This window comes from Anarrhichthys ocellatus, unplaced genomic scaffold (assembly GCF_004355925.1).
Source record: "Anarrhichthys ocellatus isolate YVR2014 unplaced genomic scaffold, GSC_Weel_1.0 scaffold5, whole genome shotgun sequence".
Taxonomy (NCBI): Eukaryota; Metazoa; Chordata; class Actinopteri; order Perciformes; family Anarhichadidae; genus Anarrhichthys; species Anarrhichthys ocellatus.
In genome coordinates this window covers 5,975,531-6,002,445 of record NW_022280035.1, presented here as the reverse complement: position 1 = coordinate 6,002,445, position 26,915 = coordinate 5,975,531, and the positions used below count along the sequence as shown (strand labels likewise).

Below are 26,915 nucleotides of genomic sequence, written 5' to 3'. Positions count from 1 at the left end.
CACTGCATCGGTTCGGGAAGGAGAAGTGATGCCTCTCCTCGTACCAGGACCAGATCAGTGATGGACTGGTACCTGTCACATCCAACACACATTCATCCACATCTTCCAAGATTTTTTTTTTTATTATTCATACATACATACATACATACATACATACATACATACATATATGATTTATCCAATATATGTTAAGACCATAGTCATAAAACCAAGAGTTGATTCTTGTGTCTGAACTACCTTCCTGAGGTGATTGACAGGTTTTGGCCCATGTATCTCATGGCTTGTGTCGGACCGTGATCCCAAAGGCATCGTGATGCCCAAGAGCCTGCTGACTTAGCGAGTCCCTCATCCCAGAGCTGTATAGAGCCAAGAGGGAGGAAAAGAGAAAGACAGGGGTTGTTCATTTCACTCGGTTCTGTATGGAAACAAATAAAATTTAAAAAAACTACACTTAAAATACACTAAAACATCCATCTGCTCCCTGTGTCTTGGTAGTTTTTTTTGTACCACAAAATAAGCAAGAACATGTTGTTTTGTGTTACTTGTAGTATAAAAGGGAGTTTTTTTTTAGTTAGATACTAGGATATATTTTAAGATTTGTGGGATCAGGTGTGCAGTTTTTCACTTTTTTTCTCTCAAAATCCAATGGGTAGAAATGTATTGAAGTCATTTTTATCTGCTCAAACAGCTTCCACATATTATAGAGATCATAAAATATATTACTTTATTTTATATTGTGTTTTAATAATCTAAATCTGCAAAATACCTTGTAACTAATGCTTTAAAATAAATGTAGTCGAGTACAATATTTGCCAAAATGTAGTAGAGTATAAATATAAAAAGTAGCATTAAATGGAAATACTCAAGTAAAGTACAAGTACCTCAAAATTGTAGACTACTTAGGTACAGTACTTGAGTAAATGTACTGAGTTACATTCCAATACTGGTCTGAATCACCACGTTTCCTCACCAAGAACTCCATATTAGCTGCAGGAGGGAAGACCTGAGAGCGGACTCGGTTGTGGTAATCCAGCAGAGCATTGATCTCTCTGGATGAAATGGCTCGTTTACGTCTGCCGACAGCTCCAGTGAGCATCCTAAAGCCCGACTGTGTCTCAGCTCCTGACCTGGTTGTGTTGAGCAGCTCTGTGGAGCTCGACAGCACAGCAGCAGCTCCCATGTGAGGCGTCATCCACAGGGTGGCAGCCAAGAGGAGCTGAACACCAGCAGCACCCATCTGAGGCCTGTGGAGCAGGAGGAGGCTGCAGCTGCACCACCTCCCGGCACGACTCTGAAGTGGAGACGAGTTTACATCAAGACTGACATTGAAAGAACCTAAGAGAGGTTTTTTACGATTGCACCCTATTCTTTTGGAAGATTCTGATATGCATTAATCGAGGGATTCAGAACAATGAAAATAAACTAAATCTCCAACATATTAAGTATTGCTGCCAAACTCTCTGAAGACTTCTTTTGCAAAAACAGATGACGGCAATTCTTAAAGTGAATAGACCAACACCAGTTTAACGGATATTTCCTGGTGGGCACAAAAATATGATTTAGGAAAAGCAGAGATATCCGTTTTTGCAAATATACCCTTATCAGATAAATAAAAAACATAATGCAGTCAACAGAGAGCACATTTGTTACGTAAAAACAGGAAAAAAAAAAACAGGAGTTTCATACCTTCCTCAGTGGATCCTTTCAAAGAGCAGAGAGCGACGAGGAGATCCTCACTTCAACACGAGCCTTTGCAAACAAGCCGGGTTTTCACGTGTGGCTTACAAAACAAAACCTCCCGTTTTTCTTCTTCGTTCCTGAACCTACAGTCCGTCTCTGACTTTCCTTCCACTGGAGAGGAAATCTCAACCACAGGAAATTGGCTTTCAGAACACAAGTCATGAAATATTTTACTGGTTGTTTAAAAGTTCAACAGCATGTCGGATTTGTTTTATGAAAGAAATACACAAACACACATGACTATATCAAGACTCACATTCTTCACCGTCATCTTGTCACATCACTGTCAGATCATCAAGTTGGTCCAGGAAGAAGAAAACCACAGAATCATTTAAATAGAGTTTCTGTTTCATGTTATTCCACTCAGTAAATGAACAAAAATAAAACAAACATTTAAAGAAATCACTTGTTAATTGATATATTTTTGAAACTTGATGTTACTGTGTAGAATATCCGCAAAATTTAGAAATATCCCAACATTTAGTGCGAGCTGAAAACTCAACAGTTGCATGTCACCGGCAAAGATAGTGACAACTCATTCATCGTGGTGCATCTTTAACAGTGGACGTCATTCACATCAGCAGACAAGGCACAGTAACTAGAGTACGCAACAACTGCTTCAGGAGCAGCAGTGCTTTGAGCTAAACGCTAACACAAGCATGCGGATATGCTCATAATGAGGAGGCCAACACTCTGATGTGTAGCACATATAATGCGACGTCATGTGTTTGCGCATGACGTCGCATTAGCGACATTAGCCAGCTGAGGCTGATGGGAATGTCATGACCTTTGCTGCCGTTTCTGTAAAGCAGGTGAGTGCGACGCAACAAGCGAGGAGGATCCAAATGCAGATAATCAGGCAGACAGGAACAGTTCAGGGATTTATTGATCAGATTAAGATGTATAAGCTTACATGCATGTAAAGGTTGCAGAGTTGCAGAGTTCAGCATAAAGGCTGGGGGAAGTGAGAATTTAAGGCAGACTTTAGGACTATTTGGTCACGAAACAAATTTGGATGAATTAAAACTTTGATCACCATATTTATTACAATTCAGTCTGAGTGTACTGAGTTGTATGACAATCCATTCAATAATTGTGTCAATGAAATCAACACTACAAGGAGATTGCATTTTTTAAAATTCAAATGTATTTGTGTATCACCATATCATACAAAGCAAAGCAGTTAAGAGTGCAGTTGAGAGTGCTTTACATACAAATAAAAACAATATATACATATACATACATACATACATACATACACACACACAGGCTCCCTAGAGCAGTGGTTCTCATCCTTATTTGGGTCAAGGACCCCTACATTGATACACATGGGTCACGGACCACCTTTATACTATTTTACTATCGAGTCATCCAAGAGTGCATTATATTTTTTTTCGAACATGAAAACTCTATCATATATCAATCTCTTAAGTATCCATTCATTTATCTAAAGTTTGCATTTTAGATTAAGTGTACAAATTAAAGTGTCGTTCCCTACGCTTCAAAACACTTTAATACATTTTTGATTACAGTGCAAAATGGAAACAAACCCTTTAAATAATCCCTATAGATGAGCCATTAGGAAGCCTTAATAAGACAAGTTTAATGTAAATTATAGATATGCCATAGAGAAGGTCACATGATCAACTTCTCTGTCACCTTTAGAGTCACTTTTTCCCTTCCGCACCCTGGTAGTAATTGAAGTTGTGCTGGATAGCAATATGTGACTTCTGCAATAGCTCAGGTAGAAGAGAGATAACTCAATTGTCGAAAAATAGTGGTTTCGATTCAATAAGGAAAGAAGTGGAATCCACCTGAATGAACAAAGTATCACTCTGAGGATTTTTGTGTGACACCTGATCACTCAGGTAAGCTCTCTGAAGTCAACCCTTCAAAGGTCTTCAGCAGACTTCCACACAGGTTGGGCAGAGTGCAGTCAGAATTTGTGACGTGTCTAAAATGCACAGAGGGCTCCATCAAAGAGACTGCCAGGGCCTCTGGCATGGGCCTACAGAAGGTCAACAACATTCATGGTTGACTTAAAACCCAGTGTCACATCTTGTTGTTGGTCTTGACAACTATTATCTGTGAACCTTTGCACTTGTAGAGTCAGCCAGTTAAATATAGCAGTGGCCACATGCATGCCAGTTCTGTCACATATTTAATATTTCTATCATCGTACATCAGAGAGGGAAGAAATGTTAAGCAGCAATATAAAATGGCAGACAGAATGACACATGGAGGAGTGAGTGCAGTATGTTTGACTGAGGAGTAAAAGCCCTTGTAGATTAAACATTTTTGGAAAATTCGTGCTGGATAATTTGAAAATCTGAAGTAAAGGAAGAGCGGTGCAGCCAGAAAGTAAATCTACTCAGTGAGTGAGCTGCTTCACACTGAGCAGAAAGAAGGTGGAAATGTGAAAATGATCCATACAGACTTTAGGCTAAAAGAACAGAAAATTGCACTCAGCTGAGCACTAATCTCATCTGAGAATGATTGGATTAGTTTTGCAGGTATGAATATGAGTATTGCACACATAATGTCGATTGATGAAAAAAGAAGGGATTGCCAAACAAAAATTGCAATTTATCCTGAGGGGGACATGAATATGAAAAGCCATCCAAAAGATGTCGAGACATTTCAATCAAATCCATAAAGCGAACCTCCTGGTGGTGCCAGAGGAAAGGTCAGAGGATCATCAAAAAGTCAGGATGCATTTGTGCCAATCCATCTAGATGTGGAAATAATTCACGATAAGTGACCTGTTGTTGGCGCTACAGGAAAAGTCAGGGTAGTACCAAATTCACTAGGATTCATTCTTTTTGCAGTATGTATTTCTGTACCAAATTCCATGGCAATCCATCCCATATTTGCCATCGAGCAGTCTGAGGACTGGTTTCTGGGTAAATGACATCGAAAGGATGTCACAACATGCATATGCCATATTTGTGTTGAAGCTATAATGAGTGAATCCACTGATACAATCCACAGCTTTAGTTACTTTGACTTGAACACAGCCTGAAAAATGGCAATAATTTAATTTCCTATACCGTTTTGAAAATACTAAAACACAAAGCAGTGTCCAGGTAACAGGGGACATTTCTGCAGGCATGAGTCAGGAAATCTGAGAAGAGAATCTTCTGCAGGACAGTCCAAAAGGGACCGGACCAGACCAGACTCCCTGCAGCATGACATCATCCATCTGGTTCGAGACGCTGTCGGGTGTTCATGTACAAAAGCTTGCAGTGACCTTGTCGTGTCTGAAAGGTGAAGAGGAGAACACAGTGGCCTTCCGTATTTACCCGAAAGGGAACATAAAACAAACCTTGCACCAACTGTATTTGAGATCCCCTGAGCCGCAGCTTTTCTGGTGTCGGACTGGCCTTTCAGCTGTCTGAGTAACAGCATATAGCAGCTGTTTGCTCTCACAGGGTTGGAGTACCACACAACTCTTTCACAGCAGCACTTACACCAGAATTACAGCCTGTTGAATTACATGGCGAGCCAGTGTTTCTGAGAGATTTATGTGTGAAGCAACCTAACCCTAAAACTTGTCATGGGTGGAACTAAATGCTTTTGTCTGAGACGTATGAAGAAGATGCATGCTTTAATCAATGATGAACTCAAAGAGAATCACTAAACTCTGCCATTCCTCTCGACTTTACAGAGCTTTTTGGCATCTTTTTGCTCGTTGTTTTGTTTTTCCAGTATACTGCTGTGGTTCACTCACAGCTCTTTTTGATGCTGTCCAGCTGCCGCAGGGAGCCGGTATTAATCAAAAAAGCTGTGACCCAACTGTACGCTACCTGCTTAGCACCAAGCAGACAGGCTAGCAACTAGCTGGTGAACAGAGTGGAGCATTTATCAGTGAAAGAGACAGATAGTTCTCACAAGAGCTGGTTGAGACCAAAACAAAGCTAAAAGGAGAGTGAATATTCATAAGGTAGCCGGAAACACAATTTCAAATGAATGCTGCATGTAACTCTGCTGGAGGTGCATAGATAGGCAACAAGTTAAACTTAGGATCAATGTTATGTTTTAAGGTTATTGCCTTGCCCCCAAGTGGAAAAAATATTAAATTAATGCAGGTTTAAAATGATTTCCCCTGAAAAGATTCTCTGAAAGGTATGCGTCCATTTTGCAACAGATATAATCAAATGTTCTTACTAGTCATTGAAGGAGAACAAAGCATCGTTCTTAGCAGTGTGAGCAGGCAGCTGGACAGTAAAACAGTGTTGTCAATGGGCAGCCTTTTCTCCTGAGTGTTGGAATAATCTCAGAGCTCAGTGGGAGAAGTTTGTTTTAATAATTCACAGTAACATTTTCCACTTTGCACAGAAAAGGCCTCAGCCGTTTGATCAACCTGACAAGATGTCTCAAGGAGTTTCACCCCCTTCCTCATATTTGCTTGAGATATTCTTTCTCAAAGAGGCTCCTGTCAGTGTTTGCATTTAGCATGTTCACATCGGGGATTTCTGCAGTCAGCAATAGAGGCCAATTGTGAATGTTCTGTATTATATGCATGCATGTTTTATAGTGTATAAAAGATTTAATCTAACCACAGAAATACTTTAATTCAATTATGTTGGTGAGATGTCTGCACTGTAATATGAAACCATATGTTTAGATGCATTTATTTGTGTCCTGCCAGAGTTTGTAGTCTTGCATCAGTGCTTAAAGAACAATCTGTCAAACACCAGACGTGCCTGGAAAATGTCCTTTCTGTGAGGCTTGTTTGCCAAGTCGGAGTGCATCAAAGACAAACTTTGTCCTGCATTCAGATGGGAAAAGATGTATCTTCCTCCAGTGCGATCGTAATGACTCAGCTAGTTTGCCATCATCTGCATCAGGCAGTCAATGAATTAGAATGTTGCACACAATCAGTGAACATTTATCCAAGTTGTTTATTTTTGATCATTTACTTAATCCGTTTATTCAAGTACTCAAATTCAAGATATCTTTTTCAAGAAAGACGTGTGCACAAGATAAGACGTAAGCACTACAACACATCATAAACATACACAAAAGACCACATTAAAGCAAAAAGTTACAAGAGGCATTCAAATGCTTGAGTACAATGTTTGATTTGTTCAGTTTGAACATGCAGTATAGCTCAGATCAGAGGTTGGGTACTTGTTACAGTAGAGCTTTATAGATAAATAATGTAGAAAGTAAGATACCAATGATGAGTAAACGATGTATTCCCTGTGATAAAGCACAGTGAGACATGAATTATTGAGGTATTTTTTTAATTCAATTTTGACTTTTCGTTTTCTTGTCCATGGGTCTTAAAAGCGAGTCTGTCATCCACTCAGATCCACAAATATTTACAACATTTGAATTATTTCTATCTGGTTACATTGTGTCTGTGACTGCAGTTTCACTGCATTGTGGTGGTCTCTTGTTGAGGACAGCTTGTGCCATAAAGCCTGACACCGTGACCCCCTGACTTACATCCACATGCCACACTACAAAGCTCCGTCTGAGCAAACACGAGCCAGAGCAAGAAAGGAGTGTCTGGCTGAAACTATCTCTCATTCAATACTAAAATGTCTCTCATATGTTCAAATATTTCAAACAATGATCTTGAAAGATACTAGATTCTAATTTATGTCAACGGTCCTTTTTTGCAGCCAATAAATAACGTCTTTGACTTGATTTGACTTGATTTCATTTCTGTTGGGAGTTTGGAAATCTGTTTGTGTTCTTATCGATTAAACAATTCTACACATCTTGGAATAATTATATCGAACGAAGGCTGATTGTTAATTTTGACTTACCCTGACTATGTCCCAACATTCGTGCTGCCTAACAGTTGCTGTGGAAGAAAATAAATTACCACCAAAATAACGACAAATAGGACACAGCCTACAGGACTTTATATGTGTTTCTGCCTAATGACCCCATTGAAAAGTGAGATGGTGTATCTCAAGTTTAATTTTATCCTCAAGTTAAAAATGTACATAAATGAATGTACAAATACAAGTACAAAACTTGTACTTAATTACAGCATTTGAGTACTCAGTTACATTCAACTGGTTTATTCACTTCCTTCTGATTGGACATATTTTCAGTCTCATTTTGGCTGTTTTAAGAAAAGATTGTGTCTCTGGGTTTTTGCGGGTGCATTATTTACAGATCTGACAACATATAATAAGAATTTAACGTTGGGGGAAAGTAAGTAAGAAGAAGTAAGTAAGTAAGTAAGTACATTAACTCAAGTACTGTACTTAAGTACACATTTGAGGTACTTGTACTTTACTTGAATATTTCCATTTCATGCTGCTTTATACTACGTTATACAAATATTGTACGTTTTACTCCTCTACCTTTATTTTAAAGCTTAATTTCCTTTGTATATTTATTTAATTGATACACAATATAAATACTAATATACAAGAACTATTATATTATTATGTTTCATTACAGGTTAAGCTATGCCCAACTGTATATAAAATAATTAAATTCAAGCCCACCCTCACCAGCTGCAACATTTAACATGATGTACACATTAATGCATCAATAATCACCACACATATAACTTAATATACATACAACTGAAATGGACCATTCTGCATAATGAGTACTTTTACTTTAAATATATTTTGATGACAATACTTGAGTAAAATATCCTACTTCTCCACCGCTGTTTACACTTGTGTTTACATATCTATAATAAAAGTATAATAAACATGTAGTCACAAAGCAACTACTGTGATATGGTAATACGCTCGTACACTATTATAGACAATAGGTCGCGGTATGCACCTGAATTCAGCGACTTGCTCTCCACATTTAAAAACAGAGCGAAGAAGAACACCCAGCGAAAAGCCTCATTGGTTGAGCCGCAGTGACGTCAGAGTCACTCGGCTGGTCAGCGCTGTCAACATGGCGGCGGTAGATGTCATTGTGGACAACTTGGTGACTCTCTGGAGGATACCAGCCGTCCGACAGAACTTCCACTGGATGTTTTTGCTGATTTCGGCGGTGGGATCGATCCTGAAAGAGCTGGAGCTCGTCCCGCAGACATATTTCAGCAGCAGCAGAAATGCGCTGAATGTGTGAGTAGTGCTAATAGGGGGTTGTTTTGCTAGCTGAGGGTTGACTTTAGCTAACAGAAATAATGAGTTTAAACTCTTGTGCTCACTGTGGTTAAACTCTTTGTGGTGACCTGCTGGTAACAGTGAGGTGAAATGACCATCTTCTGATTTTCCCGGACTGTGTTGAATTAAAGTTAAGCTCCGCCCACGTTATTTGGGTCAAAGGTAGAATGTGGCTTCTGCTGATCGCTTGTGTAGGCTAATGTTAGCAAACTAACGGTAAATGATAACCTCTAGTGTTCCTGCAATATGTTTCAATGTCTTTCTCAGTGAAACCTCGGGCGTTATCCTCTTATTAAAATGTTGTATGCTAGAATTCATTAGATCCATAAATAAATGTCAATATTTTAAAGCTCACCTCTTTAGCTTTAGTAGGAATTATTAGAGACAACTGATAACATTTGCTGATTCCAGCTTCTCAGACGTGAGGATTTGATGCTTTCCTTCATCATGCATGATAGTAAACTGAATATATATTTATATATATTGGGGTTTTTGACTGTTGGTCAGACAAAACAAGACATCTGAAGGCGTCAACTTCGGCAGTGGAAACATATTCCAGACATTTTTCACCTTTTTATGACATTTTATAGCCAAAACGAAAAACTGAACTCATTTTCTTCCAGTGTGAAATATTGCAGGAACACTTGTTATCTCCTCATTCTAAGGTGTGTTAAATATGGGAGTATTCATGAAGTAATAAAATGATTTTCATGGATGGAATTACTTAAGATGGATAAATCTATGTATTAACACCCAAAGGGGAAACTAGTTTGGTCGCCCATGCACAGTGGCAAATGAGAGTATAATAAGAGTGCTGATAAATGTAGTCATGCTAATTATTACATGAATGCCCCTTTCCTTTTGCAGGTATTTTGTCAAAGTATCCTGGGGGTGGACGTTGCTGCTGCTGACCCCGTTCCTCCTCCTCTCCAACTCGTCCTTCAGCAGGAGCGCGTCCTTCCTCGGCCGGCGGCTGATGTCTCTGGCGGTGGCGACGACCATCTGGTACGTCTGCACCGAGACCTTCTTCTACATCGAGGATGCGACGGGCTCATGTTTTGAAACTGACGGCGTGGACGTTATCAACAAGGAGTTCACATCCAAAGCCAGCTGCAGGCGGGCCGGCTTCCAGTGGCACGGCTATGACATCTCGGGACACTCCTTCATCCTGGCCTACTCGGCTCTCTTCATCATGGAGGAAACGGCACCCATGGCCTTCCTGAAGACGGCCAGTCTCTCTGCACTGCCCAGGATGGTCCTAAACCTGCTGTACGTAGCCTTGAATCTGATAGTGATCGTTTGGGTGTGGATGTTTGCCTGCACCTCTGTTTACTTCCACGACCCGTCTCACAAGTTGCTAGGGACCATATGCGGCGTGTTGGGGTGGTATCTGACATATCGGGTTTGGTATCTCAAACCTTTGTCACCAGGACTCCCTCCTCAGCGCCACCCAAAAGGACTGAAACAACACACCTGAGCTGCAGTCATACGTTCCTGTTGTTGCAGCCATCCTCAAAACAACGCACTACATTTCACGTTATCTGTCGTCAGGTCCAAGCTGGCTGTTCTATTTTAAGCTATTCCCTCCTCACAGAAAGGTCGTTTAGTACAGGATGGTGTTTGGCAGCTGCTGTTCCCAAAATGACTCTTGGTAATCTGAGATAAAAAGCAAGACGCTGCTCTGCTGCCCAGCTTTCAGCCGCTCACCTTCAGCCTCTGAGGCTTGCATGCTGCACCATTGTTTCTACCCCAGTTTGTTGCCTTATAATGTTTGACTTTTGGATGACTGATCACATCTTTTAGATGACTGAGTGGGAATATTTGAGAATGTTTACAGCTCCAGCTGCATAGCACTGATGTGTATTTTTTACCAATGTAAAGAAGCTACACTTTCTTTTCTTTTTTTAATAGGAAACTACCTACAGTACAAAGTCGGATCAGACACTAACTACAGTGGGCCTAAATTATTAACTGATTGATGAGACGAGCTGTCGCATATGGTTTGGAGTTACTGTGACTGTGTGCCAACACTCTATGTAAAGTTTACTCAGAGGATGGAGAGCTTGAATAGCGGGTTTAAAGTTAATTTTAGTTGATCATCATACAGACTTTAGTTGTAAGCCAGCTCTGCACGTGGCAATTATTTAAAAAATGCGCTCCGGTTTAGGCTGGAAATATCAACAATTGTTGTCATTATTAATTAATCTGCCCAATATTTAAATGGTCAAAAATGTCCATTACAATTTGTATTCAAATGTGATGAATGCAACAAATCCTCACAATTGAAAAGCTGGAATCGGAGTGTTTGTTTTTGTGCTTAGAAAAATAACTTAACGGATAATTTGATTATCAAAAGTGTAGTTTAGTTTTCTGTTATTGGACTAATCGATTAATCAACTAATAGTTTCAGTTGTAACTTGATTTGTTGTCAACACCATAAAGAGACCAAAACTGAATTGATCAAACGCCTGATGTATACTGTTCCTCTGTACCATGGAGCGCCAAACTATTAAAAACACATCAATGATTGATATGGGCACTGACCTTTATTTTCACTCCCTTACACAGCGTCCCGCTCCAATACGTACTCCCTGGATAATCTGTTTTATTCTGCATCTGAAAAGCGTCCCCAACAAATGCTCTATAATCTATAATGAGCTGCCAGGAAGTTACTTTTATTAATAATCTGAAAGTTTAAGTAGAATCCAATGGGCTTGAGTCTGAGTGCCACAGACTGAGCAGGAAAGTTATAAAGTATTAAAATAAGTTTAAAAAATGTGTTGGTTTTGGTACCAGCCTTATCTATGGGTACATGTAGATCATAGTGGTATTTTTTATGAATATAGATTTCTAGCATTGATGTGTGCAGTTTCTTGATGTGTCAAATACACAGTTACAAGCTCTATAGAGCAGGAACATATAGGTTAAAATAAAAACCAGGATCTGTTTCTTCCATTTTCATTATTTATTTGTCATTGATGGCAACTGAATAAATTAAGGCTTATGAACAAACATCATAAAAAGCACCATAAATAAATGCATATATATATAGAAATATAAAAAAAATGAAAAGTAAAAAATAAAAAAATACTATAGTGAAACATAATGGCCACAAATCACAACTAGTATTTCTTGACTTGAACTCTTTGTGTGTGTGTTCAAAGAAGTACAGATCCGACCCCTCGGGTGGCGTGATTTCAGTCTGAAGAAGCAGTGGAGTCTGAACCGCTGTGCTTGTAATCGAGAAGCATTCACAATGATTGGCTGATTGTGAAGACTCTTGACATTTCCCCCTGCAGTGTCATCTGCTGTTTCGTCAATTAACAAAAGAAGTGTGTCTGAGAATCAAAAAGTAAACATAAATGACAATTAAGCAAATTTTATAATTAAATGGCAACAGGAAATAGTACTTTACACTTTGTGTCCTCTTCCTTACTTCCAAACTGGGAAAAATTCATACATACTGTATATATTTTTTTAAATCTTCTCTTTTGTGCCATTTACATCACTGCTGGTGATGCAAAAACAGTTTGAAACCAAACACCCTCCATGTTTCCTTTAATGCACATCTCAAACGTCTTCTTTTCAAACGGCTGTACAGCACTATCCATATCAAACATGAAACTGAACACAGCGAACTACAGCTTCTACACCTCTGCTTTCTGCACAAGAATCAGATTTATTATCGGCTGTGACACAGCAAGTGGATGCTGCTTTTGAAAGGAGCATTGGGCGTCGTCTTTGATTCAACGTTTTCTGCCCCAGCAGCTAATCACCACCTGCAGAGACGAGTTTCTGTAGCCGGAGAAAACAGTGAGCCTCCTAACTGGGGGGAAAATAAATGACCTTTCATTATCAAAGGCTTGAGCTGTACAGAAACACTGTACTGACTCCTTACTGCAAGAAATGTCTGTATAGCCAGCCATAAAACCAAAAGCAGCTTAGAGCTCCAGCCAGTACCTCGCATAATGAGTCAAACCTAAAGAGCACACTGTTCAGGAGCAGAATTAGAACATGTTAAACCCTGGAATTCTGACGAAGAAAGGCTCCCATTAGGGGTGAACAGAGTGTGGAGCGGGAAATGTACACTGCATCGACAAACAGCAAGACAGCTCGCAAGGCTAGCCAAGGGGGGGGTGGGGTTCTTGTTTCTCATCATACTCCTTTAAAGCCTTCAGATGAGTCAGCTTTTCCTCCCCTGTTCCCCTTATTCAACCTTTAATCTCATTAAAAGTTCAGCCCAGTAAAATTAATGAAACAAATGTATAATTAAAAATATCTATCTGTAAAAACAATCTTGCATCTGTCAGGAGGAGTCGGCGACAAACAAACAGCAGTTAAATCCAGTTTTTCTTTGCTCCGTATTGCTGGAGGACCATTGTTGAACACACGGTACAGTGCAGGTGCTTCAAAGGTTACAGTTAGCAAGAGAATATTTAGGAACTCTGTGGTTTTAATGTTCGGTAGTGATCATAAATTCTGCCTCTGGGCAGCGTCCGTCCATCACGAAACGCGTACACAATGAGAAAGTACCCATGCAATGAGATATACATCCTAAACCTAATGCAACACTATTTGTGCACATAGATGCAGAATTTACAATTTTACTACCAGTTCAGCCAAAGTGTAACTTTTCAAACACCCAAGTTTTGTATCGTCTGAACTCCTGCTCCTGCTCCGTGGTGCTCTAAATAAACTGACTTAGTGTGTGTCTCTTGTGTTTTGCTGTGTGAAGGGTGTACAGTTAGTTCAAAGGAGTAGTTCCACATTGTGGGAAATGCAGTTATTCACATTCTTGCCGAGAGAAGATCGACAGCTCCAAGGCCCGTCCGTAAAATTGTATGCAGCAGCTTGATAATTTAGCTTACACATATAACCCCAATGTGTGCCCGTCATGTACAGTGCATTCAGAAAGTATTCAGGCTCCTTCACTTTTTACATGGTATGTTGCAATTGTTTCTGCTCTGATGTGCATTCTCAGCTGTGAGTCATTGAATAGACAGGTTTGTGCCTTTCCCAATTATGTCCAATCAGTCGAAATTGACCTCAGGTGGAATCCAATTTTACAAGGTGTAAAAGCTTCTGAAAGATGATAAACGGGAGACACCTGAGCTAAATGCCAAGTATCATCGCAAAGGGTCTGAATGCTTTTTAATGCTTTTTAATGCTTTTGCAAAACAAACTCATGAATCTGTTTTTCTCCTGGTCATATTTGGCTATTGAGTGTAGATAGATTTGAGCAAAAGGCTTCAACATAATGTGAAAAGGTGACGGGGTCTGAATACTTTCTGAACGTATACAAGTAATCTTTGATAAACCCAGAAGGTCATTTAATAAAATTGTTCCAATGAAATTTCCTGAATCGTCAAATACACTTCTGCCCATCTGGATAAAAGAAAGTTTTCTGCACAAAAAAATAAGTGTTTCTTTTCAATATTTTACATTTTCAAATGAAATAATGTATATGTTTGACTAACCGAGCGTAATTTCTGGCTACTTAGATAAAAAATAAAAAAAAGAATACAGTCACAACTTGGGAGACAGGTTAAAAGAGTCTTTAAGCATTGTTTCCAGTAATAATGCTAAGCTAAGCTAACCAGCTGATAGGTCCAGCTTCAAAATTAGTGTTCACACACACAATACCTTCAGAACAGGAGTCCATCCTTCTGGGTTTTTCAAAGATTGCTGGGTTTATATTTTTTTCCGAAAGCTAGCTTTGCAGGCTTTATGCTAAGCTAGGCTAACCATCTCCTGGCTGTACAGCTTCATATTTAACGGACAGACTTGAGAGTGGATCCACATCTCTGTGAGAAAGTTAAAAACAAATTTCCCCAAATGTCAACCTATAGCTTTAAGTTTGCCTCCATCCTTTCATCATTCTGGCAGTTTCTGGCAGCAGCACTTAACAGAAAGTCTGTGTCCTGTAACATCTTCCTGCGGTTTTTAGTGGGTGAACCTCAGGCTGATGAAGGAGTGAACAGCAGGTATGAGTAATGACTGTAATAGTGGCATGCGAAGGTCAGTTAACCCCTGTTGGTGTTACTGTGTTTAACATTTCGTCTGGGTTTCTCCTTTAAGTTTTCAGTATAAGAAGACCCGATGCGTGCCTGCAACAAAAGTTAAGCAAGGACTTGTCGGCCGCAAGTTGCCAGAAATTAAACTCGATGAAGGCCTTGATTACCAGAAAATGTGCTGTCAACAATTTCTTATTATGGAATGTTTTAATATTCTTTGTTCACCCAGGTAAGTAATAGTGTTCTCTATATAGATTCATTATGTTTTCCTGCAGTCATAAAACATTACAGAAAAGTTGAAACATCACACAAATACACAGACATTTAACACAACAAGAGGGCATTCACTACATGTATTTCTTTTTTAAATACCAGTAGGCAAAGTAGCCCATTCCTCCCAGCGAGCCCATGAGAAAAGAGGCCCCGAAGAAGGACGGCGGCTTCTTTTTTACCATCCGGAAGGCATTGGGTAGGACTGCAGACAGAAGGGTTGTGTGGATGTCGCCCAAGACCTTGCGGAAAGCGTAGCGTTTTTGCACACGCACAAAAAAGGACTGCAGGTTGGCTCGGCTGCCGTCCTCCCAGTATTTCTTAGAAAGTCCCAAGAACTTGAGCCTGTGCAACAAAGCTCCGAGGCAGACGTCAGCTAGTGTAAATTCAGGTCCACATAGCCACAACTCACACTTTTGACCTGCCAGGAAATGAAAAATTCATAACTAAACGTTGTTGGAACATGTTTTGGTGCCATTATGATGGAAGATAACTATGACATACCTTGATACTCTAGTTTTCTTTTCTCCAGCTCAGCCTCCACTTGATCTAGAACCATAGCTAACTCCCCCAGAATTTTCTTCAGGTAGTTCACATTATCGTGGTCCAAGATTTTTGCCTGACAATCGTTTACAAAAAGAATTAAAAAAATATATCTATAGTGTATAAACTTAGATCGAGCACGCATAGCTAGGAAGTCCATCATCATAAAGTAGGATTATTGGGATAAATATGGATTGCGTTTTTCTCCAAGTACTTTAAGATGAGTGACAGCTGATTTGAAGTTCTCACTAATAAAATGTTAAACACAAGATATGCATGCCCCCCAGTACTTGCATGTAAAGGGATGAAGTCCCCATGTTTGAAAATACCCACAGCCACAAAACCAGTCGCATGAAGCTGTACTTGTTGTTGTGTTCGACCCAATCAACATATTCGACCGACATCCAGTCAAATTGCAGAGTTCATCCATGTCTGTCCAATATGTCACCCCTTCATTAGTTTATCTTATTAGAGATTTGCGTGAAATTGTCAAAATTAGCAAATTCATTCTTGAGTTATGGACAAAAGCGTGTTTCTAATCAGGTTATTCTTAAGTCAAAGTTGACATCTGTTACAGGATTTTTCCTTTTTTCAGCTCTTCAGTCGTGTATTAAGAGGAAACTGCTGAAGGCTGTTCATTATGAAACTTCCCTCAGCTACAGACGTGTGAATTAAATTATCTGTTAGTGTGTTAAACCTTAATAAAGACAAGTGTGACTTATGGTGAGCTTGTCTTTCACAAAATATTAAGGCAGTAAATAAGCCAGTAGAGCTGTAAAACTATTATATCCATTATAGTTATGCTACTGTTCATGGGTCTGAAGTATTTTCAGGATCAGATTGATTATATTTAATTAGATTTTTAAGCCCTGGATTTGGCTGAATCAATTAACTTAAAGTTTTGTTTTTTCTTTTGAAAATAGTATTACAATTATATTTTAATTTGTAACTTAGAAAGAACTGATGATATTTTTTCAGGGGTTCGTCTGTGAAGGGGTTTTAAGAGGATAACCTCCTTAAAATTCCACCAATTTTCAACTGATTTGAAATACAAACACCCTCACAGTACAAAGTAAGGGATGGTTTTCATATTATTATTAATTTTGAGGATTTTTTACCCCTTAAACTGAAACTAATCCATTAAATAATACCTTAATTATTACAAACCATTATTTAGTTAATTATTTTCCCTTCAATCACATTAAAACAACTTGTTTCCATCATCAGTAATGTGCACATTACTGATGAGATTCAGGGGTGGTGCCTCCCTTATACGCAACATTATAATATAATATTACTATAGTAATAAATTAATGCATTTTAAATCACATTAATGAACACATAAACTCACCATGAGCTTCTTCTGCTTGGACAGATACGGTTCTGTGAGCTCTGGCTCCTCATGGTCCAACTTCATCAGCTCTGTTGCAGCATTAGCCAGATGTCCTGAACACACACACACACACACACACACACACACACACACACACGTAGTCTCTCAAAACTGATATTTGAACAAATCTAAATAATGTAGTTTTTTTGTATAATCTGTAAAATCCACATTGCCTTATAGAAGATGTTGCTTCGGAGATAATCTATGTGTGCTACATTCAGCAGGCAAAGTATTACATTGTAGATATTATTATGCTTAATCTTTGCGCAGAACAGACATATTAGGTATGGGAGTGTTTAATCCCCCCACAGGAATTATCTGACTGTCTGGAGATTTATCTGTGCTCCCTTCAGGGTCCCTTGCAGGCAGAGGGAGACACTTGTGCTGTTATAATCCATACTGAAAAATATATTATGCTATATATCGCTGGATATTATGAAATGTTTCAGTTTATGATTGCAAAACCAATTATAAGTATTTATTGTTGCTGCGAACAAGATGAACCCAGAGCTATGAAAATGCTTTTAGCCTTCAGTCAGCCACATAGTATTACAACTCAGAAGTTTTAAATGTGACTCTGACAAGAGTGTTTTTAATACTGCAGTGAAATATGATTGAATGTAAAACAAACACAAATGGATAATCACATACAAAAATCCCTGATGCCTTCTATTAAATTCTCCATGAAGTTGTTATATTAGATACACAGACTTACCGGAGTTTCACTATACAATAAAATGTGCTGCAGAATTGAATCTAGTCTGGCTCATTTGATTTGATTTACATGCTGAGGTCAATTACCTGATGGAAAGAGCACTACAGATCCCCGATATCAGCTGTTGGCATTTATAAACCTGGCGTCACTGCAATCTGCCGCATTTAGGCAATTCTGGTATTGAGTAGCGTTAAATTACACTGATGCACATAAATGCTGCAAGGAAGATGCATAGCTTTGCATTCATATTTTTTTTTTTGCTGAGGCAGATCAGTTGGTCCTGAAGTTGGAGCTCATTCAGCTCACCACCTCGAGCTTGTAAATGTTCAGAATAGTGAGTTCAAAACACTGAAATCTATTTGTATTACTTCAAGAAAGCAAATCAGAGTTTGTCCCAAATGTTAAACTGTTCCTTTAAATATCTTCCTTAAACATACTCCTATTGACCAGTTTACCCTGATTTTACATGAATCGTTTTATTTAATTATTTGATATACCTTAATACTGGAATTGGTTTTATCTATTTTATTAAAAAATCGGATCCATTCGAACTTGATTTTTCACTTTTAGGTTGATTTAAATGTTTAACTGTAATATCTACAAGTTACAAATTGTAAATAATAACATAAACAAAAAAAAAATCCATGCTGTCTACTTGTAATGCTGAATTGTAAACAACCGTGTCTACACAATATGGTGGGCTAGCTTCACTTACTACGTATTTCTGCGGTGGCGTACTTTGGGATCATAGAGTCGGTGGTGAGCTCTGGATGGAGGATGCAGCCGTGTGTGTAAGCGTCCATAGGCAGATCGTCCAGTAGCTGACGGTACTGCTGCACACGGTCGTGGAGAGGCGAATCTGCTTCAGGAACCAGCTGAGCCACCGTGTCTGCGGGGGCGAGACACCGATGTGACAACAGCAATACAGAGGAAATATAGCTCAGGACCTTGTCATTGCTCTCTGAAGATGACAATCACAGGCACAGAAAAACATGCATGAAGTTTCAACAAAATGTGCAAACAAAACAATAAAAAAATTAATCCTGAGCACAGTTGCACTTTGGTATTATTCTTGGTATATTTTCATAAACTTCCCTGAACACTTGAGGTTTCTAAGCAACCGTTATTAAGCTTTTGCTTTTACATCCCTCCGACATAACACAATTCTCCCTCCTTCCAGCATGGCAACCCGGTAACAGATGACACCTCTCGTTCTCTGCAACACACTGGCGCTCAGTTTTCACAAAGCCTAACATTTAGACAATACGGAAGCAGTAGGAAAAAAAACATCTGGAGAGTAAAAAGCGCTTCTGGGAATCTATTTGGAGTGGAAGAGTAAACAGGTTTAAACTAAAAACACAGTTCAACCCCATGAGATGAAATTCAAGCACAATCCAGTTGAACAAAAACACAAAATGCTCAGGAACGTGTGGCCACAGTTTCATAATACACACGGGTCAATTCTTCTATGACAGCACCAATCCTCTACTGACCTGATCTGCTCTATGCATCTGCTGTTGCTCACGTCAAAGGAAAAGCGTTTATTTGCTGTCATGCCGAAAGCTATAGATGAGAGGATGAAGATGACTCTCACATGGCATCTGTCCGTTATACTGTACTTTTATTAAGTCATGATACTCTTAAAAGACAGATTTTAAAAATGTAGACATACTAAAGAGACAGATATTAGAGTGATATCGATTTTCTCATCCAACTCTCTGCCATAAATCCACTTTTCAGATTTTTGTACAGATCATTTCCCGAAATGTTGAACTCATACTTTTAAAAATGAGTGAGAGAACCAGCTTTTGTATTTTGCTGTCTCAATTCTTGTGCTGACTTCATGCTGCATGGCTGGGAGGGATAATGTTCAACGTAATGACCTGCTGCTGAGGTTCAGAATTAAGGATGAAACAGGTTAGCAGAACAGAGTGAGCTTTTATCTCTGTGCAGGGTCACAGCCAGCCGAACCAGCCAAACTCAGGCGCGGCGTAGCTGACAGTTGGCTGGTTGAGGATGTCCGGGCCGACGGAGAAGCTTGAGGAGGGGTGGAGCTGCACCTGGCAGAGTTCCAGAAAGCTGAGTAATCACTCCCTGAACCTGCATGCTGACCTGGGCATGCCATGCGGCGGTCCTCTACGTGGTCTGCTGCAGCACAGGGGCGGAAGTATCACGTCAGCAACTAAGAGCCATCTGAAGAACAACGCATTGTCTTGGGGACCGCGACGCTCAATACAGATTATAAGAGCAACTGATTGTTTGATTGTAAGTCAACAAACAGTTGAACACAGTAAGAGCCATCTGCTGCATCTCAACAACACAGTGGAGTGGTCCGAGTTGGCACCACGTTGCTCTGTGCCGGTATTAGAGTCTCTTTTCTGAGACATCTGCACTTTCCAGGCCAGCTGCAGCCCACGTCGCCAGCATCCGTGAGGGATTTACACACAGAGAAAAAGCATTTATTTATGTCTTTTCTAGCAGGTTGACTTCTGGTTTCTAAACGTGTTGTGTGTTTCACAGAATACCCCAGCTGAAGTGTTACATTACACTTCATAGTTGCAGACTTCAAACCAACTTCTTCCAAAAGAAATGAATGCAATGACCCGCATGCAGCCCTCTATCAAACAGCTAAAATGAATGTGTCTGAACGAGAACAAGACATCAAACACCAGGGTCCGTAACCGCCTTCTATTACTGAGCGAGCAGTCAACCAGATCGTCTGCAATGCTTTCAAGCATTGCTGCTCCGAACGAGTGACCACAAACTATGCTAAGACAAGGGAGATAGTTACTGGTCAACATCCCTCAGGCCTTTACTGGTTTGAGGCTCGCCGGACAATTACATAACGGCATAATGTCTCAACTGACAAATAGGACATGCCACCCACAGAGATTCAGAGAGAGCAGGATTCAGTGTATGCATCATAACGTTTGCTTACTCTTAGAACAGCATAGGCAGTGGATGAACCTGAGTCACCGCCTCACAATGCACATTTCACATATTTGCACATCTTTACTTATTAATTTGTTGGGCTCAATGTTTTAGTAATGATTCATTCAATCAATGAAGTTCTTGCCACATTTTTCTCCCAAGAGATCACTCCAGTTTCATCTGATCTAATCCGAGGAGTTCACATTGCTGCAGAGGCATCGTTTCAACGACTTGCACAGTTTCACAGCATAGTACCCATCGACACACACCATACAAGGATGACAGATGGCCACGAAATGATGGCTTTCAATGGTCTTTGCTACTCCAGCTCCACAAACTGGGAGGTTTGCAGCCTCATATTCTCAGGCAACTGCCCCAGAAAACCCTGGATCAAATGTGTGTCAACTGGTTTGCAGTAAATTAATTAATTAACGGAAAGTTTATTTCACAAATGCACAACTAAAACTATGGCGAACCGGGTCAAACAGTTGCTGTTTGGGTTCTATATGTTATTAGTAATGTTTGACAGAAGCAGGCATTTCATTTTTAGCTTTCTTTTTAGATCCATGAATTGGTTGGAAAAAGCTGTCTGTTTCTGATGTTTTAATATTTGCAGGTGACATGTTTTAAAACGGACCATACCATACCTCCCACAAAGTGTTTCTCCAGGTAATCTATAATCTGATTGTAGTCACTGATGATGGTGTCGCCGTGGAGGAAGACGGGCACCTCCTCACCCAGGTTCAGCCTCATGAACCAGGGCTCCTTGTGCTCCTGCAGCGGCATGCTCACGTCCCTCTCCTCGCAGACCAGACCCTTCTCATGAATGACTAGACGTACCTGCAATCACAAGCACATGCAGCTGATGAGCAGGAAAGATGAGACGGGAAACGCGTTCATCGTTGCACTGTCTGCCTTTTTGTTCTAGGGAGTCAAACTAAAAAACAAGACTGACAAGAGGAAAGAAAAGTTAGCCTAGGCTCTAAACAAAACATATTGAATAATGAATCAATATACATGCGAATATCTGTATGAGGCAATATGCACATGGTGACATGTTGACGCTTTAAAGACGTAAAGACAGGAGGAAGACTGATGATCAATTTGATCTGAAATAAAACAAAAACATTGCGCAATAATCTTGTTTGTTACTTGTTGAAAAGGAGTATTTGCAATAACACCAAAGCTGTGCAGGGTAGCTAATACATTCAGCTGTTAGTTCATGACATAACACAACTTATCATGTTTGTGTTGTGTATAATAAATAACCTTATCTGAATTGTTTGTATGGTCTGGAAAAGTAACGAGATGCTTTACAGCGTGCTAACGTTTCAGCAAAAACCTTCAGGGATGAAGGATGAGCCAAGGTCCATGGAGAGCTATTAGTGGGAATAAGATTAGAGAAAGTAGATGACACTTGGGCTATAAAGTGCTACATTTGGCCGCTTCGAAAGAACAACCAAATGGGAGTTTTGCCAAACATGGTCAGACATGGTGTAATGAAATAATACTGAATGATTTAGTAACAAAATCACAGTAATAACAGCCTGGTTCAGTAAGAAGGAACAAATCTATGATTGCAGCTGCAAAGTCAAACCAGAAAAAATAGCTTTTTATATCTCTATCGCCAGAACTTTACACACTTCATCAAGGATGTCTATACAGAACTCTGTTTCAGGTTCCAGTCATACACTGCTAGGTGAAGCCCACAGCAACATAGTATCTGTTGCTTTAAGAGTTTGTTATATAATAATATTAGTCATCTCTTAGTAACAATGCCAAGTAGTTCAGCTGCCTGGGAACTACAAAATAAACACCTCTTACTTGACTTCAGCTACATGCATGTTACTATGTTTGTGGTTAACAGTGGTGGAAAGTAATCAGTAATACTGAACTTAAGTACAATTTTGAGGTACTTCTACTTGACTTGAGGATTTCTATTTAATTTTGCTTAATACTTCTACTCCACTATATTTATCTGCTATAGTTACTAGTTAAAATATTACGTTTTTATAGAATAAAAACATATGATAAACTTATAACATACAACATATAATTATATTAGGTGTGACGCCTTATAAAAAAAGCAGTGTCGAGTTCTTCGGTCATGGTTTCATTTAAATGGCCAGTGTGTAGGATTTAGGGGGATTTATTGGCAGAAATTGAATTTAATGTTCAACCAACATGTACACAAAAGCGATTATATGTTCCTGTATTAGGATTAGCAATAATCTAATACAAATATCTGCAGAATGAGTACTTTTACTGCTAATACTTATGTATTTGTACTTAAGTAGGACTTTGAATGAAGCACTTTTACTTGCAAATTAGTATTTTTTCATTGTTGTATTAATGCTTTAATACTTTCTAAGATGTGAATACTTCTTCCACCACTGGTTGTTAATGCAAACTCTTAAATGACTGACCAGATACTTGCTGGTGTCCTGACACACTGCCTCTACACAGACAGAAAGTGTTACAGCCTCACAGAAGGTGTGTTGAAGGTGTAAATCTCTAACCTGCAGGCTCTTAGGTTTGCAGTGCTCTATTGATTTGTGAAGCTGGCCTCTAAATGTGCCGTTATTCCAGGGTATTGAGCTCTATCTGTCTCTCATCTTTATCATATTTGCTGTCTTCTCGAGACATCACTCATGTGAGGTAGATGAATATAGTGTATGACCCACTTCAGACCATGGGAGCACAGTTACATAGGCAGTTGTTCATGAAGCATTATAAACACAGGAAGGATAAAGAAAGTGTCGTGCAAGAGAAATGAAATGGCTCAGCTTCCCTCCTCTGCTCAGGAATTTGCTGAGGCATACAGGGACTTCCCCCTGAATATCTGATGACAATATCGTCTTCACAGGGTTGTTGATCTGTTGGAGAAGTGATTCCTTTGTCATTGTCACTTGCTCAGTGTCTCATTGCCAAAGTGTTATGTGCAGGTTGTCTTTTTAGTAAAAAAAAAAAAAAAGTGGTTTCATGTCACACAAGATTGACTAAATATAACACTACCTTTCAAGGTGCTGCGGAGAAACTTCGCCAATCACGACGCAAGCATTTGTGTTGCATTTAGGCCCAAAATATGCAGTTCAATTCTGGTGGAGTGGACAACCTAGTGCTTGGCCCCTTAATCTCATAAAAGCCATCCTCAAAATGCAGTTTAAAGCACGCATCAGCTTGCATAACAACAAATGTCACACGCTGTTGTACAAATACATAGAATCAAGAATTCCGTCCTGCAATTTTACTGAAATCCATGTGTGCTGTTCCTAAAAAATGCATGCCAGAGTATCTGTTCATTGACAGCACAGTCACACATGATCGTGAAGTCACTGCAGCTACTCCAGCTCCAGGACTAAGGCAATAATCATGACAGTGAGCCTGGTGTTTACCCTCTGCTGAGTGACAACCGGCACAATCAGCAGCTCAGACTTCGGTGGCTGTGAGCAAACAATTGGTCCTCATAAGTAACGTACCGGCATGAGACTGAGCATCCACTCAAGGTTGTTGGAGAGTATCTCAGCGACCTTTACCGAATGCAAGTCCATGAGCGAGTTGAGGGGCCAGCTGGTTCAAATATGTATATAATCACCAGGGCTACAACTAACAATCATTTTTAATATAAATTAATCTAGCGATTATTGTCTCAGTTCATACTTTAATCTGTGAAATGTAGAAATATACTGAAACCGGCAATCACAACTTCCAAAGTCCAAAGCATCAGTCCAAAACAGAAACAGAAATAATATACAATTATATGTGACAAAAAGACAAGCAGCAAATCCTTGTAAGATACTGAAACCAGAAAATATTTAGCTTTTTCGCATTAAAAATGACTGAAACGATTAACGACATATAACAATTCAATCAGAATAGTTGCCAATCAAATTTCTTTCAATCGACAAATTGTTGCAGCTACAGTAATAACAGCGGGACAAAGGACCGAACACTGTAGAGGTTTTCAAACCGCAGAGATTACAGATGAAAAGTATGAAAAGTATGGATGTCACAAAGCTCTTGCTGTAAATACCTGTGCTGGTAATCGCTGTAGTTTTTTCTGCCCTCGCAAAGAAAAATCACAAAAGGTTTCAGTTTCTATCAGCAACAGCTGCAGTGGATGCCAGTTTGTCTTAGAATATGAAAAGCAAACCTCAAAACCAGCATATTATTTTCATAAAGACTGACGAAACAAATGCAAACTGAGAGATTACATCAAGTTATGGGAGCGACTGGAACAGAGACAAGACACGACGTGACATCAGGACTTCTGCTCTCTATCAGACCCTCTCTGTCTGGTAAATATCATGTCCTTCAGACTCCACACCCCCAGTTTGAAAGAAATAACCCCTGTGATACCATAGTGATGTCACCGGGGGGTTATTTATTTTAGGACTTCTCAAAGCTGCCACACAGCCTGTAGAAACGCATCATGTATAGTGTCTTATGTGGCTCCAGAGCACTACCTTTGACTAGTGAACTGAACTTTATCTGTACGATTCATGGAGTGCCCCTTTAATATGCATGCTGCTTGTGAGGTAAAACCCTATGGATCATACATAAGAGTACAGAGCCGAGCTTTATAGTTATTTCTGTGAATGAATTGCTTTCAGAGCTTTATTTTTTTCAAACATGCTCATTTAATATGGGAAGGTACAGGTTACTGTCTACGTTACCAATGGCAGAGTTAAAGAAGCCCTTGAAATAACAACATATGGTATGATTCGGCTGCAGAAGGGGGGAAGATGGCCTTTGGTTTGTTTTGCACATCATTTCAATCAATTATTTAGGATGTCATGTGTCAGAGCACATAGGTTGTAGACACATTTACCAGCCATAGGGAGCCAGAACAGCTTCAACGTGTTGTTAAAAGGTGGAAGCTCATGAGATATGAGGGGTGATTTATACAGTGGTAAATAAACTGAATATTTGCCACCAATCCAGATCAATGTCGAGGAAATGAGCCCTATGCTGCAGCGCATTTCTAAGCGTCTCAAACGGGAGATCTGCCCCGCTGCATGATCATATTCATATTCCGGGGCAATATGTGCAAGAATAAATATGCACAGAAAATCACGTTTTGATCATAATAAACAGACAAGAGCTCCATGCTGTAGCATCATGCAAAGGGACGTTGAGCCACCTCCATTTTCAAGCTCTGCCCTTTTTTTTTTTACCTTTTGGGAGGTGAAAGACTGCGTCCAGTGGTACAAAACGAGCCTGTCTTTACTGAAGGGTTTGGTCTCTGCCGTCGGTTCTTCGCACACCTCCCCGTCTGTGATTTTGCCGTCTTCGTCCATGGCTGAGATGGGCCACCAGCTACAGTTGGTGGGGGTAACATTGTTGGAAGACGCCATGACAGAGCGTTTTGTGCGTGTGGAGGAGAGGAGCGAGGAGGGAGAGAAGAGGAGAGAGAGAGCCAGAGAGAGAGAGAGAGAGAGAGAGAGAGAGAGAGAGAGAGAGAGAGAGAGAGAGATTTCAGCAGCTCGAGCTCAGCAGCATCATCAGTTCACGCGGCAGCAGCATCCGTCAGTTTCGGACAGCTCCGGTGCTGAAATCGGCTTCAACGAATGAAAACCAATACCATTTTTTGTTTTTTTCTAAATCAAACAAACTCCATATGCAAATAGCTACTTACTCGAGCATACCGCTGCACTTTCGATTCAATCAATGTGTAACCGAGGGCTATTACATCACATGATGAGCCACGCACAAACATGCGCGATGAAACCCGCGGAGGAAGCGTTTTTTCACAGGAAGGTCAAGCGGCTCTCTGTAAGGACATGGAGGCTGTAGACTGTAGGGCTGGAGTCAGGGTTAAATTATTTTAATTGTATACGCCTACACGTGTTATACTAGACAAAAAAAGGAAACAGTTATTAGCAACATGTGCCTATAATGCCTCTAGCAAAACAATAAACTTTACTCAACACTTTATTTAAGTAGCCTACTTTTCTTGAGTTTTTCTGCTTTATACTTTCAATGGAATGTTGTAGCCCACTTTTTACTCCACTCCACTACATCTCAGAGGCATGTGGTGTACTTTACTGTGTTTTACTCCTTTGACTGCAGCTTAATAAGCTACTTACTCGATTACAGTTTTTCATACCCTTCCTTCTCAGTGAAAAACATAAATGTATCTCCCTCTGATTAACAATTTAAAACCACTATTGCAAAGTAGCCTGCTAGCTTAATGGGATGTGTAC

The 26,915-nt window shown here is 39.7% G+C and overlaps 3 protein-coding genes across 3 annotated transcripts in view; 1 reads left to right on the top strand and 2 right to left on the bottom strand.

Moving 5' to 3' along the window:
* r3hdml (R3H domain containing-like) overlaps positions 1–2,011 on the bottom strand; it is a 3,444-nt gene extending 1,433 nt beyond the window's left edge. Inside the window, 5 exon segments of the mRNA XM_031845795.1 lie at positions 49–72; positions 238–356; positions 971–1,291; positions 1,687–1,701; positions 1,997–2,011. Coding sequence (XP_031701655.1) covers positions 49–72; positions 238–356; positions 971–1,291; positions 1,687–1,701; positions 1,997–2,011 — 494 coding nt within the window.
* A 6,602-nt stretch (positions 2,012–8,613) lies between these two features.
* fitm2 (fat storage inducing transmembrane protein 2) lies at positions 8,614–13,496 on the top strand. Its single transcript, XM_031845281.1, has 2 exons — positions 8,614–8,801; positions 9,711–13,496. The coding sequence occupies exons 1-2, from the start codon at positions 8,629–8,631 to the stop codon at positions 10,318–10,320; spliced, it is 783 nt and encodes a 260-aa protein (XP_031701141.1). The 5' UTR covers positions 8,614–8,628; the 3' UTR covers positions 10,321–13,496.
* gdap1l1 (ganglioside induced differentiation associated protein 1-like 1) lies at positions 11,298–26,112 on the bottom strand. Its single transcript, XM_031845280.1, has 6 exons — positions 25,887–26,112; positions 21,357–21,549; positions 18,494–18,667; positions 17,022–17,116; positions 15,632–15,746; positions 11,298–15,548 (listed from the first exon to the last, which is right to left on the bottom strand). Exons 1-6 carry the CDS (start codon positions 26,064–26,066, stop codon positions 15,205–15,207), a joined length of 1,101 nt encoding a protein of 366 aa, XP_031701140.1. The 5' UTR covers positions 26,067–26,112; the 3' UTR covers positions 11,298–15,204.
* Between the last annotated feature and the right edge of the window lie 803 nt (positions 26,113–26,915).